General features: G+C 42.1%; 1 protein-coding gene across 10 annotated transcripts in view; it reads left to right on the top strand.

The window, feature by feature from the left end:
• Positions 1–13,730, top strand: part of Arpp21 (cAMP regulated phosphoprotein 21) — a 159,001-nt gene that overhangs the window by 48,735 nt on the left and 96,536 nt on the right. For all 10 annotated transcript variants that reach the window (XM_055601647.1, XM_055601646.1, XM_055601654.1 and 7 more), the window contains 4 exons: positions 2,927–3,071; positions 4,392–4,470; positions 5,128–5,187; positions 5,877–6,017. In XM_055601647.1, the coding sequence (XP_055457622.1) occupies positions 2,927–3,071; positions 4,392–4,470; positions 5,128–5,187; positions 5,877–6,017 (425 nt within the window). The remainder of the gene's footprint in view (positions 1–2,926; positions 3,072–4,391; positions 4,471–5,127; positions 5,188–5,876; positions 6,018–13,730) is intronic.

Genomic DNA, 13,730 nt, shown 5'->3' with positions numbered 1-13,730 from the left:
TTATAGATTTTTGTCCTAAGAGTGTTTTCTTTTTTAGTCTCATTTTCTTAACATGCCGCTCTTGTGGAGAGGCACAGGCAAGCTATCATTCAGCAGCCATTACTGTGTTTCATATACAGCCTCTTTTTTTTTTTAAACTCGGGCTCTGAGAAACGTGTGGCTTCCCTTCAGCATTTTATGTGTGCTTCTATTTTTAATGGAGATGGAAAAGGTAGAAAGATGTGAATATCACACCTTGTACCATCAATGTGGACGGATGGCTGGCACTGTACGGCATATGATCTGTGTGAAACCCTGTTGAATGACTGACTCTGGGAGGAGAAACAGCCCAATTGTCCCTCACTCCTAACGCCAGACAGAGGAGGCCAGCCTCTGCAGACTTCATCTACTCTGTCTCTTTTGACAAGGCACAGGAGTTTTGGGTTTTGGTAAGGGTCATTAGTATCATAGCACCCATTTCAGAGGCAGGTCTAGGGGTACCTCCACACAGTGGGTGCAAAAGGTGCTTTGTTCCTGCTGGTTCTGAACCCAGAAAATAGGAGTAGTCTTGGAGGAGAAAATTAGGCCTCTTAAGCTTTCTCTTGGCTAACCAGGGAATGGTGGGAGTAGGGGGTTGGTTGAAGGCCAACAGACACATATATAAGGAAGTCACCTATCTGAGAATTTATATGCAATGCCTTCATTAGATAACACCGAACACTGAGAAAATGTGAGGGCTGGCTCCCAGAGAAGTATACAGTACATGGAATGTATTGCTTCCCCCATGTTTGTATATTCACAGTATTTGGAAAACTGCCTTCATTTTCCTGTGTGGGAAAAACTCTCGTTCCCTGTATTACTTGATCTCAGACCCACACCTGACGGTTCAGTCTGTCGTTGAGTTCAAGAAAGCGTGCTTTTCTTGTGTTATATTATTTGCTGACCAGTGTGTTACTGCAACTTGAATCATTCTTTTACTGTTGTTGGGTATAAACTTATCCTGTACCGATGTATTTATTAACACTTGTATTTTAATATTGAGCGTATCAATAAAAATATTAAAAAATAACAAATTGCTTTTTTACCAACTCTACAGCACTTTTTTGTGTATTCTTTCTACACCATATTGTATATTTATGTGTAGAAAATACATTTTTTTAACCTGAGTGTAGCATTGGTCAACACATGGCAGCAATTTGTACATTTTTTTTCTACAGTGGATGCCTTTGGCTTTTGCTTTTCTGTATCCAATTTATTGCCAACGTGATGATTTTTAGATTCGAACCTAGTGATGGCTGAGTGGTTGTTACAGTTCTGAAGAAGGAACTGGACCATTCTCCTGTGACCCACTTGCCCACAACCTCTCTCTGAGTCTTCTGACGGCTCTTCCTCATCCTGAAACATATCTTCTCAGTGGGGAATGATCTAGGGATTCCCTGAGAAAGTAAAAGTAAAAAATCAAAACCCTAGCTCCTACGTGAACCTTCACCGATTGTGACAGCTCTGTTCCTAATCCTGGAAAGAATGGCTACTCTAGAAATTCACTCTGATTTACATATTTTGTATATGACCTCCCCCCACCACCACCTTCAAACCCCAGAATAACCTCCTGGAGTCAGAAGACCCAGCTTGGTTAAACATCTATGGTGGCAGCATGGTCCACCTCATCCTCTGCATTGCAGTTGGAGAGCGGTTGCTTTTGTTCCCCCCACACCATGGCAACTTCCCTCCAGCCATCATTTCTAATGGAGGTCCGTCCCAAAGCATTTAGCTTGCTTTGAGCTGTGCTCGCTTATACAAGTAGCCAGATTTGCTCAGAGTCCATTTTGAATCCCAGCCCTGGCACAGTTAAAGGCCAGTGTCACAGGTCACAGGTCAGGTGAGCTTGCAGGACATTTTCTGCGAGAAACACTACTCCTCCTTGGAAAAATTACCTGGCCCCTGCCCAATACCATGAAGCAGTGTCACTGAGTGACCTCTCAAATACGCACAAGCATCTTCCCTGATTCACCCTAACTCCAACCAGCATACGCTTTGGAGAAAGTAAAAATCCAAACAAGACATCGTTTGGTGCATTCTGCTTTGGGGAAGCAAATGTGCAATCAACGTAATGGCTACTGTCTGTCAAGCAATCCAAGCCGATCAGTTTCCAGGAAAAATAAAACGAATGACCGCAAAAGTAGACCCGGTTCAATACCGCAATCTGTACCAAGCAGCAGCTCAAGAGAATCTCTTTGGGGAAGAATTAACCACAAATAGATTTACCCAAACATAGATACATAGAGAACAGCACAGCTCACCACATTTTCTAAAAGGCAGTGTTTTCTGTGACTTTAAGGACATTTGTGAGTAAGCAGGATGGGTCCTGCTTACTAGGGCTCTCCCAGCTGCAGGGTTGGGTTTTCTGTAGTTTAGGTATCCTTCTTGACCCAGCTCTATAGGAGAATGTCGACTATAAAGTGGCTGTTGGATGCTTTCTTTCTCTGGGTTCTAACTGTAGTTCTGGCTCCTGGAGCCTGTCTGTCTGGGTGCACATTTCTCCTTATAAGGAACTCTAGAAGGGAATCGGAGAAGCTTTTTTTTTAGACATGACAGTGACTCTATTGTGAGTAGATAAAGGATTTTTTTTCCCCTTACACATTTAAAAATAAACCTGTAGAGAAAATAAGAGTTGTGATCTACAGGAGTTTAGCTTGGTTAAGGTTAATATTCATGAGGCAAAGTTTAACAGTAGATGTATCTTCTGACCTCCCACTGACTTCTGGATTTCAGTTCACCTTAAAGGGCAAGTATGCTATTTTTTTTTTTTGACAGGCTTTTTTTTTTTTTTTTAACCACTTAAGAACAGGCTCTCATTTCTCAGTGTCTAGTAGCCTCTGTGTAAAATGGAAGCCAGGCAGAGGTGATTACATCTGGCCCTAAATTATTATATTTTTTTCCCCAACAGGAATCAATTCATTTACAGCTTTCCAGTTTCCCCAGCCTGCAAGAGGGGGATAAATCTAGGAAGGATGATACTGAGAGAGAAAAAGAAAAGGATAAAAACAGAGATAAACCCTCTGAGAAACCCAAGATCAGAATGTTATCAAAAGGTGAATTTGACAAACCTTTCCTTACCTTTCTTAATTTGGGCACCTGCATAGCCAGAAGACATTAGAAACTGAACACATGTTGCTAGGTCCAGGAGCACTCTGCACCTAATTTTCTAAGTAGTCACATATGTTGAAAAAGAACAAAAAACAAAAACCAGTGACCTTGACTTTCTTTTTGTTCCTTCCCCTTATTTGTACAACTACAGAGGTTATTTTTAGAATCATCCATTTCTTTGAATTCATGTTTGAATCTCCTGTTCTCAGTGACATGCTGAGGTGAAAGAGGGGATTCAAATCTGTTCTTGCATTCAGGTTCACTGACAACTGACTTGGATCGGTGAACAATGGTGATACACAGCTTTGTATTTTCACCCTCATCCTTATCTTAAAAGGCAGACAGCAAGGGCCTTAGCACCTCCTCACAGGGAGCCACACGTGGGTGTCTGGCTCAGTGGAATCCCCGGCCCAGAGGACTTTGGTCTCTGCGTTAGGTCACTATTGCATGTTTTTTCATTTGAAAAAAAAATCATATTTCTCTTGGGAAAAGAGCCATTCCTCCTAGAGCCACCAACCAACAAGTCTGGAACTTTCAGACTGCTGCCATACCTCTAATTGCACAAAGTAGAAATAAGTCAAGCTGAAGAGAAGAGAGTCGTGCTGAAACAGCACTGAGAATCCGCCCAGCCGGGGGATGGCAGCTCCTCTTCATGCTCTGCTCTGTAAATGTATTCTTGCTTAGACCCGTTAGCTTCTGTGGGGATGGGAACCTGGAGCTTATGGTGTGTAAGAGGAAGAAGCTTCACATTTTTAAAATGGCTGTATGGACCCGGATTTATCCAGCACCAAGAGAGCAGAAAGATGTGAGAATATTTGTTCCCTACCATGTTTTATACTGATTAATATTTACATAGTTTTATAATAGAACCTGCAGTTTTTTTTTTAACTGCTCTGCTTTAATAGAACAAGTTGTCATGGGATCACAAGCCCTTGAGGTCTCTGTGGGTTGGGTTTACCTGTCATGTGGAGGCAGCACCCCACTGGCTTACAGCATAGGGAGAGCACATGACACCCCCCATCACCACCAGTGAGCACATTTTCTCTCCTCTGACATGAGGCTCTTCCCCCAGTCAAGATCATCTCAACCCTTGAGTCTCATTTTCATTCTGATGCTATCCTGCCGGGCTGCAAGTGTTTTCATACCTGTAGCTTCCTTCAAATTTTACTTGAGCAGGAGGGAAACCAGAAAGTGTACAAACCCTTTCCCACCCTGTATTCCCATCATCTATCCTGGCTACTCAACTTCCATCCTGTTTGTTTCAGATTGCAGCCAAGAATACACGGATTCCACAGGCATAGACTTACATGAGTTTCTGATTAACACTCTGAAGAACAATTCCAGGTAAATTGTGTAAACCTTTTGGCAGCGGTGGGGTTGGCGCATGGGGAAGGGGACACATAGAATATTACAAAGTGGTTAATCAAAATACTTCTAAAAAATCAAGTATAAAACAAAGATGCCCTCCCTGATGTCTCTCCTGAACTTTCTCTTCTCTGTTGATAACATGTATCTCCCTGTGGAACTCCCTAATTGTTACATAGTTGCCTACTGCGTAAGTTAGAGTATATCAACTCTCCTTTCCTAACCCAAAAGAAACATTGAAGGAAAAAGGAGTGAAAATCCTCAGCATTACATCAGTCGATCATGCCTCCGTGTAGATACATATCCACCTAAACTTAGGACTCCAGCTTTGCTTCCTTCCGGTTTCTTTTGACTTGAAGTCTTTATTGGCTATATTTTTAGCATTCAAAAATTTACATGTCATAGTTAGCATTAAAATGATGATGCTTAGCCCCACCAAATATTTACCAAGTGAGATTAGATTAAAGTGAAAACCCTGAATTCAAACTGTGGTGTGCAAACCAAGGAGTCAACATCACCCAGTGATGAATTAGACATAGATCTGCTCTTTTTTTTTCCGTTGAACTTGATAAACTGTATTTGCTCTTTGGAAACTGACAGTATGTGAAACCTTTCCTTTGAACATTTATTTTGCAGGGACAGGATGATACTCTTGAAAATGGAGCAGGAAATGATTGATTTCATTGGTGACAGCAAGTATGTTCAATGGCAATGCTAGCTACTTTGATGACATGTCTTAGTTCAGTGTCTGAGTTAATGGTTTATTCCAGAGAGAGCTGTAGATAGATACAGATATTCATGTGGCTCTTGGTATTTTTAGTGGAGAAGCCACTGGATTTTGGAGTGGTCATTGCTTGGGTCATGTATGTTCCTGCCTGTTAAATTCCTGACAAAATGGCCATAAACAGGTGGGGCTGATTAGCATGGAGGAGACAGAACAAGAAGCCACCCTTTTCATTTTTATTATAGTTTTTTAATGGGCTCCAGCTGGCTGCAGTCAGTTATGCCTGGAAATAATTTGTGCTGCGTTTGGCGTAAACTGGGTAATGACACATGTCCAGATAGACATCTGCAATCTCTCTTATGTCACGGAGCCTGTCCTCTGCCTGCCTCTGTGGATAAGGTATCATGAACTAAGCCAGAACACTTTGCAACAGACAAGATGAATGGGAGGCTGTGAAACGGTGATGCCTACTGCTTGATCAATAAATCTATGATAGCAGAAATTTGTCTGCGAGTGAGGACGTCGGCTGGTGCTCCAATGAAAGGCGCCAAGCATTTCTGGATAAATGGAGACAGGGATGTGTAAATTCCTACAGAGTGTGCCACAGACGTAAAATGAAGATGTTGGTGCTGATCTCACTTCTCCTGTAATTCTGTTCCAGTAACCACTATAAAAAGTTTCCCCAGATGTCATCATATCAGAGGATGCTGGTCCATCGGGTGGCAGCCTACTTCGGATTGGACCACAACGTGGATCAAACTGGAAAGTCTGTCATCATCAATAAAACAAACAGCACCAGAATGTAAGTCACATCTTGGTGTTTCTTTGGCGTTTTCTTTCTTTGTTGGGGATTGGTGTATAAGAGCGCAGTACACATTGCAAAGTATGTGAGGTTTCATATATGCAAAACTGTTGATCTCTCTGTCCTAGCAGCCGTGGGGTAGCATACATCTGTAGGAGCCTGCATTACAACAGGGAAGTTTGTAAGCTTCAGGCAAGAAAATGAACTTGTTTTCTGATTTTTTTTTTTAAATAAAACTCATGATTGCCTACTTTCTACTAGCATTCCATATGAATTTACGCAGGAAAGTGGTGGGGAACTGCATTTCAAAATAGCATGCAGATAAAAACAGCAGTCATTGGGCTGGGAGTGTAGCTCAGTGGTAGGGGACTTGGATTGCGCACACACACACGGTTTGTTAGATTCCCGGTACTGCAAATGGATAAAGCTGAAGTAAGTATGTAAACCCTTTCTGCAAAGCCAGGCATGGTGGCATATACCTCTGATCCCAGTACCCTGGAGACTGAGGCAGGAGGATTGTGAGTTTTAAGCGTAGCCCTGGTATGGTTCTGTCAAAAAGAAGAGGCAGGGAGAAGTGGGGAGTGGGCCGCAGTAGGGTGGAGGGGAAGGCTAGGATTTGTAAAGCTGTGGCTCACAGAGACATTTGTCCTTTTTTTTCCTCCCTTTTTCTGACATGGAGGCATACCTTTGTGGAAAGCTCAGAACAGGATACAGAAAACTTACTTCTAAATCCTGTGGTAGTGACTGGGTGGCCTAGCCTGCTGCATTTGCTGCTTGCTGTCTCTTCACCTGGGAGACAGAGGCTTGAACTTGACAGATATCTAAGTTTTAGTTCTAACAAGACAATACTTGGTTTTTCTCAAGATAATCACTGCCATTCATCTTCAAATCTCTTTCCTGTCCCATTGAGTCATCAAGAGCATCTGCCTTGACACATGCCATTGTCTGCTTCGAACCTGTGTGGCTTTCAAAGAGAGCACAAGCCCAACCCTTCTTTAGCAAAAGGTGTGACACCCTCAAAAACTATAAATCATCATTTAAAAAAATTAGCTTTCCTCCTTTGAGGAGTCTGGTGAGCTGTGAATCACGTGGTCTTTGTGTCTGACTGTTGGTGCTGGCTCATTCCTGTAGAACAGAGCTCTCATGGTTAAAACGTGCTTGGTTTCCTGCTCACTGCAGGTTAGGGCAAGTGGAGTAGCCTGAGCCTCCTTATCTCCTCAGAGATCAGCCTGAGCTCAGCAGAGACAGTTAGGGGGAGGAGCCCAGGGTAAGGAGCCTAGACCAAGAGTGGCTATTATCTCGGGGACATTGAGTGCTTCCCTTTTTTTCCCCCTGAGTTTCAAATTGCTTTATATATCCGTAGAACAGTTTGAAGTGGATAATGTTTAAGGGCTCTTGAAGCTTCAGAATTATTGGGTCCTGCAGTTGCATTCTACTGAGCTGGCAAAATACATCTCAAAATTTAGCAGCTTTCCACTTTATCTGATTGTTGACTCTGCTGCCTCTTGTTTTGACTGTCTTGGAAATTAAAGGGTGCTCTTCTTTAATCTGCCACATTTTTGTTCTCCATCAGATACGCTCAGCTGGTTTGGGTGTATTATTGTTTATGTCTTTTACTCTCCATTCTAGTTTTCTTGTGGTTCACAGGTGCCATACAGGGACAGACACACTGAGAACAAAGCAGAGGAGGAATTGACTTCCTCTTTTAATTGGCTCCATGTATTTCACGTCAAGGTCATGGGAAATGTGGGTCTGTGCATAGATGGAGTAGATTAAGCCTGATAGATTTACAACTTGCAGATAGTGGATTTGCTAATAGTTACAATGGTTTTATAGTCTCACAGTCATGAATATCAGTCCATGTTTATACACTAGTTAATGGGGATATTATGCCTCTGTGAATACTCTTGATAGATGCTTAGCCTTGCCTGTGAAGCTGATTTTTACACTCTGGTAGTTCCATTTAAAGGAAATTTTAACTTAGCTAAGTTTACATACAATTTGAATTTTAAAACTCGGTTTCTTTATCAGGCTAAACATTTCAGCAGCTTACAGGGTCAGAGTACATCTAGAACATGTCTATGACTCTGGAAACTTTTTGAATTCTCCCAATAGTTCCCCATGTTTCCTTTTGGCTCTCCAACATCATGGTAGAATGTGACCGGTCGTTAAGTTTTTGTTATTTGACTGACAGAAGTCCTGTCACTAAACCTCTTGCCTTCCAGGGAAGTACAAGCTTTGGTCCTTTTCAGAAAGTTTTGGTGCACGCATGAGGTGAGTGGCTGGCTTGTCTGACCATGTGAGCCACATGAATGCAGTTGCTGATAGCAACCAGAAGGGGCATCTGGTGTCCCTAGATCTAGAGTTAGAGGCGGTTGTGAGCTGTCCAGCACAGGTGCTAACAATCAAAGTAGCAAGTACTGTTCACCCCTAAGCCTCCTCTTCAGCTCCCAGCCTTCTGTTTTTCCTGAGCGTTGTTAAACAGACTGCACAGGTTCACACCTGCAAGAGAGTGCCAGTGAGCAGAGGGCAGACAGCACCTCTTGAAGGCAGTGACGACTTTGGTGCCAGCACCAAATCCAATCTGATCACCCCATCTCCCATAGCACTCTTTCTCATTCTTCCACCAGTCAAGTCATGCCTAAACGCACCCTAAGCTGTGGACTCTCTAAGCATTAGCTGGAGGGTGAAACCCCCTTTCTCCATTCTAACCACCACATTGCTCGGGTCTGTCATTTAAGAGGCATTTAGGGGGCAAGAGTTCCAGTGGTAGAATTGGAGGGTAAACTGATACCTCTTTGGGAAAGGAAGCATAAGGAAAGGGGCTGAAATAAAGGCTTTTTCAAGTAGCAGCATAGTGCCAGTTTTCAAGATGTGGATCATGTTAGCAGTGAGGGAAAGACTATTGTTTTGTGGGAATGTATGGATGTTATAGGTGTCTACTGCCAGGGCCTTTGGATTTGAAGGGGGAAATGGACCATTCTCTTAAGAGCACCATGCTGAAGATCTGGGTGCCTTGAAGATTTCAATTACCATTTATTTGGGGGAAATTTGAATTCTCTGCAAATGTGAAGAGTTGCCTAGCCACAGCAATTGAGAGTCAATCAGAACCAGGCTAATTTTGGTATATTGTTGGATTGAAATATATTGACTCATAAAAGAGAGAGAGCTGGCATGAAAGTTCCTCCCAGGGTCCCTCTAAGTGGTGTATCCAAGAAGCACCTTTCCAGTGTGTTCTGGCTTCTGCAGCTCCCATGCATATCCTTGAAAAACATTCATTTTAAATGTCACTGTGCCTTAGTAGAACAGATCCAGAATAAAAACTCTTTGGATAGAGTGTGGAAATGAGCGAAAAGGTTTAGGGAGAGAGGTACATGTTTATATTGGTTTGCTGCTTGTTTGTCTTCAGTGAGTTCTCATGGTTCCGTAAAATGGTCCTGTAAAGTAGATGCATGAGTAATCATCACGTACTAGCTACAGTCGACTATCATTCTCTTCTTTCTGCCATTTTCTTTTTCTGGATGAGGGGTGTTTTGAGGCATTTCACACAGTGACTTGAGACTGTTATGTTTTTCACATGGAGAAAGTAGTTCAATATGAAATTCAGACGGTTTGGGCCAAGAGGGACAATCCTATGTGCGAGTATGACTGGCCTTTGTCTGCTCTTCTCTATCACATCCTCAGTTATCATCCATCATCTCTCCCATGATGGACAGCGTTGGTCTCCAGGTCGTACTCCTGAGTAGCGGCATCTCTCACTGAGACTCATGGCACTTTCTATGTCCTCACTGTACCTCATGCTTTTATTTTTGGTTTAAGTATATTATCCAATCCTACAGAGAGAATTTCAGTTTGGAGCCTTCTCTATAAAGAAGAAATAATTAGCGGGACTCGGTTCTAAACCAGCATGTGTAATGTGTTGGTTATTTAAGTCAAACCATCTCAGCTATTGAGCCAAGCCCTCAAGAGGTGTGGCTGGATTGGATGGGGATTCCAACTGTTTAATGCCTTTGTTTTCTGGTAAGAAATAGGGATTAAAGAGCTGTTATTTTAAAGATGTTTTGAAATTTTACTGACTCATATAAGCAAGCACGAGAGTCTTTCTATAATTTAATAATCCCTGCTACTTTTTTTTCTGGTTCATCACTACCAACATGTGTGGCTTGTTGAAGAAGAACTTGAGTTGTATGTATCAATAATGTTAGCTTGTAAGATGAGTCTATTCATTTTTTCCCTGAGTAGCCTTAGATTTCCACCACATTCACAGGAGTCTTAGCTCCATGGGAAACAGCAAAACAAGATGGTGGGAGTCAGAGTCAAATCACTAGAAGTTTTGTAGTATTACTCTCAATATGCTAGGGATTCCCAGAGAACTGTGACTTTGTAGTATGTTCTTGATGCCCTGTAGCAGTGGACAAAACTGAGCAGATTGAGCACTCAAATAAATCCAGGGAAGAGAGAATTCATCTATTGCATCTAAAACTTATGCCAATGCTACGCTTTCTGTAGAGATGCTGGTGTCTAATTCTGAGAGCCATCTAACAAAAGACTTTCAAAAGTCACACCACTGCCAGGCCTGGAGGAGAAATCTGATGAGAGAGGGAGAGAGAGTCTCCATTTCTTGAGGGAGACAATCCAAGATGGCGCTGCTGTCTGGCTAAGCCTATGTGCGCTAAAGAATTAATAAAATTATCTTGGCCTGTGGTGTTGCAGGTTTTCTAGACCTCAGAATTAGCCAAGAAAGAACAAGTGAGAGTACACATCCAATTGCCTCCAGGCACACCCTTTGGTTCATCAACTGGCTCTAAATGGTTGATTAAGCCCACCATTTGAATTAAAATAGAAGTGTCAGTGCTTGAGATGAATCCCTATGTTTTTGTAGTTGTTGTTATTGTTGATTTTTGTTTTCACATTCAGTTTGTTATGTTGTCTCTCTGAATTTTGACAGCAACAAGGTTTATCCTCAAGCACTTTGTATTTCTCACTATTGGACTTCTAGTTGACTGTCAGTTTTGGTAGAGTCACCCACTGATAATCTACAGTGCAGCTACCAGGGTCTCTGTTACTTGTCTACCACAAAAGATGTTTCTAATGTGTTTATTCTCCACAATGACTCTTTTATTTTGTGATATTTGAGATGGAAGCCAGACTCTCATGTTTGCTGGGTGAGAGCCCCTCCTCCAGTCTCTTTCTTTCTTTGCAATTTCTTTCTTTGTCATTATTTTTGTCTTTAGACAAAAAAGCTGGGCTTGTATGGGTAACTCCTGCCTCAGCTGTCCATGTAGCTGGGGTCATAAATACAAGACTCCACCTTAGATGAATGTTGCCTTTTGGACCTTTAGACAGAAACCTAAAACTATGCAAGTTTTAGTTTCATAGAAAAAAATGTTAATTTTGTCTATGTTACAAGTGTGTGCCTGTTATAGTAGAAGCTTTGTGCTTTTCTTTTTCTCCCTGATCTCCATTTTTCTCTCTTTCAATTGTTTTTCTACATGTAGCACAATGATGTACGTTGTTCATTTTATGGAGTGTTTTTTTTTTAAATATATGTTTTTCATCTCCTCTTCTCCCCTCCCCACTTTTTTTCATCCCAGAGAGAGGATGTAGCTTTGGAGTTTGCCATTTGGAGACTTGAAATAATCTACTTATTCTAGCATTTCCCACAAACACCGTGATTACTGCACATGGATACCTAGAAATCTTTGCATATGGCACATCAACTTTTAACTTGCCTCAGATAATTTCACGTTAAAAGCTTGTCATCTCTTCAACAATTTCTATTTCATATTTCACATCCACCCACTCTCCTTGCCTCACATTCTCTACCCTTTGTTAAAGTGCAGAGTGGAGCATGGCAGTAGCAAATGCATTGGAGGACAGCACTTTCTCTCTCTACAAACTGTGGGACAAGGCGAGTGGTCCAAAGACTACTCTTAATGGTTGGGAGGCTTTCCATGAGCTTGAGGCCGGCCTGGGCTAAATAGTGAGTTTCAGACCAGCCTGGGTATGATATGTTTGAAGCTATCCTGGGCTGCAGGCTGAGCCCCTCAGAAGCAAAACAAAGCAATGCAAATGAAAACAGAGGTAAGCCCCATAGGAGTCAATGCATGATTCTTGAGGCTTGTGCTCTTTGGCACACTAGCCTGGAGGGGAATATGGTGTGGGGTGACTATTCCAGAGAACACAGTTAACTCAGATGTCTATCAGTAGATCAAGAACAGTGACGCCTCTTCCAACTAGAGAAAGCCTCTCTAGAAACTGCCACACATGAGCTTGAAGGGCCTTTGCTAAGAACCCGTGACCACTCTCTCGGGGCACAGACCCACTACAAAGAGGTGGGCATAGGTGAAGAGCCACATACTCTCTTGAGTACCCTGAAGCACTGAGGCTTAACTTGGGGCTTCTTGGGTGTCCACAATGGGGAGTTTCATACCCTACAGGGGACTGTGTTTTCAATGGAGCAAAACAACTCAAAGAATAGACACAAGCTTCCTCTTGTGTTCATAGAGATCTTGTCCTTGGTTTAGAGCTTGAAGAGGCTCTGCAGCACACTAGCAGCACACTGAGCCATGCTTACATAGGGCCTCTGTGGAAGAGCAAGCATCCATCTAAGTGTATCTAGGAGCGCTTGGCTGGCACCCTATCATTTATAAACATGATGAATCTGCTGTTAGCTTTTTATAGCATCGGTGCTGCCAATCATCCAGCTAGAACCCAGAGATCAGAGGCCTAAGAATTGCTCCCAGTATGACCATGAGGCTTGTAGAAGGAACATTCTGTACTTCCTTTTCTTATCTGATTGGCAAACATACTGGACAGTTTGGATACTTACACATATTGTTTAATGACAAAGTCAGAATCATTACCATATTCATCTCTCTAAACATTCCTCGGGAAGAAACCTAGGTCCCTAACCATCTCTTAAGCTTAAACTTAGAGCTATTTGTTGACCTTGAACAAACTCTATGCCATTTTCCCTCAACTATTATATTGTCTCCTCAGTATTGTCTTGCTTTTCCTGTTGAGAATATAAGACTTTATACATGATAGAGTGGATCTCAGAAACAGAGAGCAAAGAGAAAACAAGTTTATTGTGTTCCTTTTTTCCAATGGTATGGCATCGCTATTTAATTTTGGAAACAAAGCAAGCATAGACTTTGTATACAGGTAGAATCTGCATTATTATTTTAAGGAGCTTTTCCATGACACAAGGATGTATCTGAGAGTTTTATTTATGCTCACTTAGCTCTCAGCATTGTAGGATGTCAATCAAGCCAGTCCTTCTTGTAGGAGAGAGAACAAACAGAGTCTGTCTTAACCTGCTCAGTTCACAGATCAAAGCCAAAGGCCAGGAGCTCCTCCCTCTCAGCTCTTGATCTTTCAAAGGTTATGGGAAGAAGAATTATCATCGATAGAATCAATAATGTTAAATTATGAGGAAAAACAAGAAAGTAATTAAGCAGTATTTCACAGCTATGCATTGGTTCACTTGCAAATTCCCAATTTGCATTGGATTACTTTTCGAACTGTGAGGAGGGATTTGGAGATGGCTCAGTCTTGATTCCTAGGATGCACATAAAATGCCAGGTTTGGCGATGCATGCTTGTAATCCCAGCACAGGGGAGACAGAGACGGGGACTCAGCCTGTCCAAACTGGAACATTTCAGGCCTGTGAAAAACTCTGTATTAAATAGAATAAAACAGAAACAAAAC

Source organism: Psammomys obesus, unplaced genomic scaffold (genome assembly GCF_907164565.1).
Source record: "Psammomys obesus unplaced genomic scaffold, mPsaObe1.curated_primary_1811, whole genome shotgun sequence".
In the NCBI taxonomy this organism is placed as follows: Eukaryota; Metazoa; Chordata; class Mammalia; order Rodentia; family Muridae; genus Psammomys; species Psammomys obesus.
The sequence above is the reverse complement of the archived record's forward strand: the minus strand, read 5'-3'. Positions and strand labels throughout refer to the sequence as shown.